This window comes from Cibotium barometz, chromosome 23, assembly GCF_041138505.1.
Source record: "Cibotium barometz isolate CiBa-2024 chromosome 23, ASM4113850v1, whole genome shotgun sequence".
Lineage (NCBI taxonomy): Eukaryota > Viridiplantae > Streptophyta > Polypodiopsida > Cyatheales > Cibotiaceae > Cibotium > Cibotium barometz.
Genome location: NC_141068.1, coordinates 40,522,431 through 40,529,411, shown reverse-complemented (window position 1 = coordinate 40,529,411; position 6,981 = coordinate 40,522,431). Strand labels below are relative to the sequence as shown.

Here is a 6,981-nt window from a genome sequence, read left to right as displayed (position 1 = left end):
ACCAGATGCGCCTCAAAATCTGTTAAAAATAATAATCTGCACTTGGCATTTCTCTTGCTTCTGTCATGATGCAAGCTGTCGAGATATTTACAGGTAAGAAACTATGTGATGAGTTCGTGCAGGGGGGGCAGGTTTGGTTTTTTTTTTTTTTGGGGGGGGGGGGGGGGAAGATGGGGGGTACATTCTCAAAGGTCTGTAAATTTAAGTGAAAGCTTCATTATAATAATATACATACAGTGAGATTGATGAAAATAAAAATTGCCCATCACTGCCTCCTAGCCATGGGGTTGGCGGTATTTCTGAAGGGGGACATGTTGGGGGGCACTTGTTTTGCAGCACTGTGGACAGCAGACTTTCTTCTTTTCAAGGACCTCTGAGCTAGCTTTCCTCTCACCCATGGGGTTATGTTCTCCTTCATTTTGATCATCAGCAAGAATATGATGCGGTACATCACCACCATGACATAAATCACCGACAGGTCCACCCACTTTGACCTATTCATGTCAATCTGGAACACATTCCTCACTAGATATTCTCCTGTTATGGTGCCATTATCAAACACCATGCCCAACAAGTCATTCTGGTATTGACCCTGAAAACATCAATAGGGTATACAAAGAAAGGGGTTATTTGAAGCACAAGCTCTTGGACATGGTGTACACAGCATCAGCTTTTGATCTGTTTGTATTGAAGAAGAGAGCTTGAGATTGGTCAACCAAGTATGTGTACATATATGTTTACCTAGATGAATCAAGGAACATGCCCAAATTCACCTTTTAGGAACGTGCATGTTATATACTCATGGTAGTTAACCCACAAGACTATATAACTATCAACTCCATTATGCATAGTATGGACTAGATACTACGACATCCCCACTAACGTTATCAGTGCCCAATAGTGGGTGTAGAACTCTGTATCAAGATATGCTCTCACACACGCACTCCACACACACACACACACACGAGCATATATTCACACAAAGCCCTTCGTACGGAGGTTCTGTCAAACCTCCGAAGATGCAGGGTAGACTCAGCCATAATGAAGCCTAGCACTAAGGGAAGTAGCAAATAGAAAGAATTAATACAGCAAATAAGTAGTTGATAGGGCAAATGCACCGCTAAAGATAGAAAGAATAAGCACAATATCAACTGGCCGCAACTCGAACGAAAACTTCACAATGTGAAATCTGCATGTCCGCTAATACGGCTGAATTATATACCTAGATGAATACACGAACATGCCCAAATTTACCTTTTAGGAACGTGCATGTTATATACTCATGGTAGTCAACCCACAAGACTATATAACTATCAACTCCATTATGCATAGTATGGACTAGATACTACGACATCCCACTAATGTCATCAGTGCCCAATAGTGGGTGTAGAATTCTGTATCAAGATATGCTCTCACACACGCACTCCACACACACACACACACACACATAGAAGCATATATTCACACAAAGCCCTTTGTACTGAGTTTCTGTATGTACATACGCATGCATGTATGTATGCATCATGTGCTAGGTTTATACATGTGTTTTACTAATTGCTCAAAACAGAGATAGTTACTTTAGTATAACACACCTGCAAAGCCCAAAAGTCGAAGCTTAGATAAGAGACAGGATAACGCCAAACTGGCTTGGGAATATCCCCAGGCAAGCGGAAGTAGCCAGCTACTAGCATGAAGATTCCCTGCATGTTATAAGATTGTCCATCAAAAACCACATTTTCCTTAAAAAAAATTACATACCATAGGGATGAAGTCAGAGCAATCATCTGGCCTGTTTATACTACTTATGAAGTAATCCAGCTAATAATTGAAGATTTTGAAAGAGCATCCAAGCCTGAATGATGTACCTGAATTCCAGCTCCAGTGATGATCCCCATCAAGAAGTTTGGAACAACACTTGCAATTGCCATCATCATGCCTTCCACGACCATCACGGACGCATACAGCCCTAGGGTGAAATACAAGAAGTGCACAAATCCGGGGTGCAAGCCAACCATGAAGTAGCAGATGGAAGAGGAAATGACCGCGATGAGGAGCAAGAAGGGCATGGAGGACAGTGAGTTCCCCATCACAAAGGCCACAACACCGTAGTGCCCATTTAACCTCTCCCTCTGAAACACCTGTGATCAAATATTTTGCTACTTTTAAGATAGCTGTAACCAAGCATGCTTTAGTGGGTTGTGATTATCTAAGAGAGAAAATGCTTGCAACAAGCACATAGCACAACAGTGAGCACTTGTGACTCCAGGAGTAGAGGTCTTGAGTTCAAATCCCCGCAAGCCCCCATTGGTATTGGGGCCGCAAGTTGAGTAGAGGTCTTGAGTTCAAATCCTCACAAGCCCCCATTGGTATTGGGGCAGAAAGCCATTGGGCGGGAAGACAAGCCGCCTCTAAACAAGTACCTAATTGAGACTAAACAAGGATCTACTCTGGAAAAACAAAGAGGGACCAAGTGCTTTACCTTCATGTCTTCTACAAAAGATGGAAACCCGCCGATGGACATGAATGTGACAAACCCAAAGATGAAGGAGCCACATGAGCCTCTAGCCTGTGTTGAGAATGTGTCAATTCGGTTTGGTCTCATCAAGCTTGATTAGATTAAACTTGGAAACAAGATACAAATCTGGTTAAAGTGCAAGATAGCAACATCAGAAGCCTAACAGGCGTTGGCTACGCTCAATTAAAATGCAAGTAACATCCTGATCAACTTTTTTAAGGCTAAATGTGATGGCTTTACCAAGATGGCGTCGTAGCTGGTGCCCACGTTGTAATAGATGGTGCCCACGCAGAAGCTGACTAGGATGTAGACGACAAGTCGGAGCCAATAGTAGCCCACGTCTCTTGACATATTGGTAAAGGACCTCCTTGTCAGCGTCCACATCTGCATCCAAAAGCTGGCTTGGCTGCCACTCGACTCCAGCACCGTACCTTTCTGCAACACACAACATAATTAATCAACTCCAAATCGTTAATTAATTAACTAGAAATCGTTTCACCAGAGCACTATATAGATCTACAAAATTAATTTACGTAGCATAATCGTTAATCAACGTCAAGAGCAATTCAATCTCTGATTAATAAAACAATCTAGCACAATATAAGGACGGGGATTTTCTGATTTAAGTGTTGGGGGTGAGCGCTTACTATCTGAGTAATATCATGCACTTTAGCCGCCGCATGCATGGCGTACTCTGATATTTGGTAAGATTCAAGCAGTACATTGATGACTTGAGTAGTCGTCAACCTGTCGAGAGGGTCAACAGTCTCGTGTTCCTGCAAACGGTGGCTAATAAGTATTCATTCAATAATTCAGCTCGATAAGACTTGCCACTTGATATGCTGTAAGGCAATTAATCGCGGTTGCAGGGCAGTTCCTAATAAAAATTTGTAGGATGGTGTGATTAAAAAAATTCTTCACCATGTGTCATCTGTAAATTCTAAATATTGGAGGTATTTTCGAAAAATTTATTCGAACTCTACTCTACTGTAAATTTGCCAGTAATTTCAAATTCCAAAGGTATTAAATACATTGTGTACTCCCGTTTTTGTGCGCATTGAGCTACAGTTACTGCGCTACTGTGTACCTGGCAGTGTGTTACAAATGTAATTATAATTTCAAATTTTAAAAATAGCTTTTAAAATTAAACTAAAGGTCTCTAAACCTGCAATTTATGATAAGTTGTAAAAGAAAAACCCATTTATATTTAAAAAAATAATCGCAATATAGGTTTTACAATTTTTTCCGAGATTTTCATTTTACACTGGGATTTGAACTCACCCGGATACGGAAAGATCCTTTTAGAGTAGCATTAACTCGGTCGAAATCAGAGTTAATGCATCGGAGAAAATGGTCAGACGGGTTTCTAAGCGTGGGACATGGGAAACCCGCAGATGCAAAAAACTGCACAAGATATGGAGAATATTAAAATGTGTCATATAAAGTTAGCACGTTTAGAAGATGAATACAGAATTAAATAGTCTGCTAATTGAACAAATGTTGGCAAACAGTGAAGTGATTCATACATTGCATGCTTCCGAGGCTTGGCCGAAGTAGATGGTCTTGCCACCTGAGAGGAGATAGAGGTTATCAAAGAGCTCAAAGACCTCACTGCTCGGTTGATGGATTGAAGCGATAACTGTCCGCCCATCCATGGCCAAGTTTCTTATGGTTTGGGTAACGAAGAATGCTGAGGCGCTACAATTTGATAAACACAATTAAGTTATCATATAATCACTATGCATAGCCTACCATGTATATAGATAGTTGCAATAAGCTTGCAAGATCACAAATTGAGAAAATAATTAAGGTAGCCTAGAGTACGTTGCAATAATAATGCAAATTGGATTATTAATTAAGGTAGCCTAGAGTACGTTGCAATAATAATAGTTAGCTGTAATAATCTTGCAAGGTCGCCTTGAGAAATATAATGCACCTATATTACTCAGTTGAAATAGCATGAAGCCATGTCTTAGAGAGTCATAATGCTTCTTTGTAATAATCTTGTAAGACATAAATTTGGGGAGAAAAATGATAAATTACTTATCATAAACTACAATGTACTGCAGTAATAATACTTAATTGCGCTAACCTTAATGGTGGTGATAATAGTTAATTGCGCTAACCTTAATGGTGTCACCACGCTAAGGGGATTAATATGAAATTAAATCTCCACGCCAAGGGGGAGTAGTATAATGGTACCTGTCGAGGCCACTGGTGGGCTCGTCCAGGAAGAGGAGGCGGGGGCGCATGAGGATCTCCATAGCTATGCTCACTCGTCTCTTTTCGCCTCCGCTTATCCCCCTCAAGTGCCAGTTTCCCACCGGGGTGTCTGCGCAGTCTTGTAAACCCATCTCCCCAATCACACTCTCCACTATGGCCTTCTTCTCATGCGCAGGCATCTTGTCCGGCAGACGCAGTTTCGCCGAAAAGGTTATGCTCTCCCTCACTGTCAGCGTGCCAATCAGATTGTCCTCTTGCGTTACATACGCCTGTATGCAGAACACTGGCTTAGCTTACCAGCACCGCAAATCTAACACAGATTAAGCAAAACCCAGAAAAAAAAATTAAAGCAAACAAATTAAATATCTAGCCTCACCGCAGTTCCATAACACAGCTTCCTCTTCCTTCCATTCAGTAGCACAGTCCCTGTCTGCGTAGCGTTAGTGGCTAACCTTCCTGATTACAACAATACAAAGAGATTAACACTAATCAGACAACTCCGGCTGCACGATGACCTACACTAACAGATCTAAGGCGTTCCTCAAGCAACAACAGTCATTCTCAGATGACCTACACTAACAGATATAAGGCGTTCCTCACACTAACAGATCTAAGGCGTTCCTCAAGCAACAACAGTCATTCTCAAAGTCCGTGTCCAACACTCACAAAGCGATTATACTACTGCCAAGAGGAAGAGTGTGATCTCCCACAGTCGCTTCCAAAAATCACCTTGGAAACGGGGTGAAATGCCCTACGAGGGGTCTGCTAACGCCGGGGTACCATCCAACTCATGCATCTTAATCTTGCGACTTACCCTTGCTGAGTAATGGAAGAAGTGGTTGGCGGATGCATCAGTCACACGCTCCACCGCTAAACACATTGCCCTAATCACTCCCTAGTACCAAGCCCGTGCTTTACCCACCACACAACAACGCCTACTCAACCCACTAAACTAAAAATTACACTCAAATCTTTAGCAGTGATAATTCCTGAGTACATCACGCAGCCGGAGCCAACCCACTCTTACCTGCTAGTGTGTCCAGCAACGTTGATTTGCCTGAACCTGACGGACCCATGATGGCCATAAAATGCCCTGGCTCCGCATAGCCAGTTAAATTATCCAGTACAGTCTGGCTCTCCCCTTTGTGATTCAGCACCTTCACAGTTAAATCTCGCCACGCTAGCCACGCAGAAACATCCCCTATATTCCTTGTATCAGTGGAGATTTTCCACAAACTCTCGCTTAGCGGGCTTAATCCTCCCGCTAACCCGTTACTTTTCACTGTTTCATCGACAGAGAGAGACATGTGGCCGCCGCCATATCCATAGTTTCCTGCAGGAGGGTCCATATCGTATGGATTCGATGGAACGTAAGAGGTTCCTGCAGGAGGGTCCATATGGTATGGATTCGATGGAACGTAAGAAGTACCCATGTCACAACGTCTGAATAAACAAAGGGCGGGTATAGTTTCTTGAAAAAGCTAAACCAGCTCAGTGAATCGAATGCTACAGGGGAGAAGGTTCTGTGATTAGTGGAGCAGCGGCGATCGCATAGAGTGGAGAAGTTCTGTGATTAGTGGAACAACGGCGATAGCAGTAATGAAGATAATACGTGGGTTAACATTGCCTTAACACTTGAGCAAGAAGAAAGCTATGCAAACACCGACATTGCAGTGAGCTGTATGGAGATGCGTGCAATCCTCCAACAGACGCAGAGAGAGAGAGAGAGAGAGAGAGAAAGAGATGATAAATGCATGGTTACAAGGTAGCTGAGAAACCGTGAGTTGGAATTCAAGTGGATGATTGAATAGGGGTAGATACACAGAAACATGAGATCATTAGATGCATAAGAAATAGGATTTAAAAAACAAGCAAAAATATATATATATATATTTAAAGCAGGAAAAAAAATAGAAAAAAAGCAGCAAAATGACAGTCAGAAAGAGGATGACGGTACGTATAGGGTGGTAGCTCCGGAATCAGTTCAGCCGACCGTCAACATTAATGGCTTAACGAGCACCCTTTCTGCCCCCCCCCCCCCCAAAACACCGCTAAATTAGCAGGTTACCAACCCAAGTCCCGCACTCCCGCCATAATCTAGTGTAGATTTCACTTTACTCGCTGTGTAATTACTGTTTTTTATTTTTAATTATTTAAAAACACATCTTCACTACTTGAAAATATTCTATATACTTTTGGGCCTGCAACATTTTTGTTTTTACGCATACATTTTATTGCCTCGA

The 6,981-nt window shown here is 42.2% G+C and overlaps 1 protein-coding gene across 1 annotated transcript; it reads right to left on the bottom strand.

The window, feature by feature from the left end:
• Nucleotides 1-200: 200 nt before the first annotated feature.
• LOC147625934 (ABC transporter G family member 11-like) lies at nt 201-6,542 on the bottom strand. Its single transcript, XM_086817463.1, has 11 exons — nt 5,766-6,542; nt 5,115-5,194; nt 4,718-5,007; nt 4,042-4,213; nt 3,797-3,919; nt 3,163-3,291; nt 2,756-2,950; nt 2,480-2,566; nt 1,866-2,138; nt 1,593-1,700; nt 201-592 (listed from the first exon to the last, which is right to left on the bottom strand). The coding sequence occupies exons 1-11, from the start codon at nt 6,169-6,171 to the stop codon at nt 266-268; spliced, it is 2,190 nt and encodes a 729-aa protein (XP_086673589.1). The 5' UTR covers nt 6,172-6,542; the 3' UTR covers nt 201-265.
• Nucleotides 6,543-6,981: the final 439 nt, after the last annotated feature.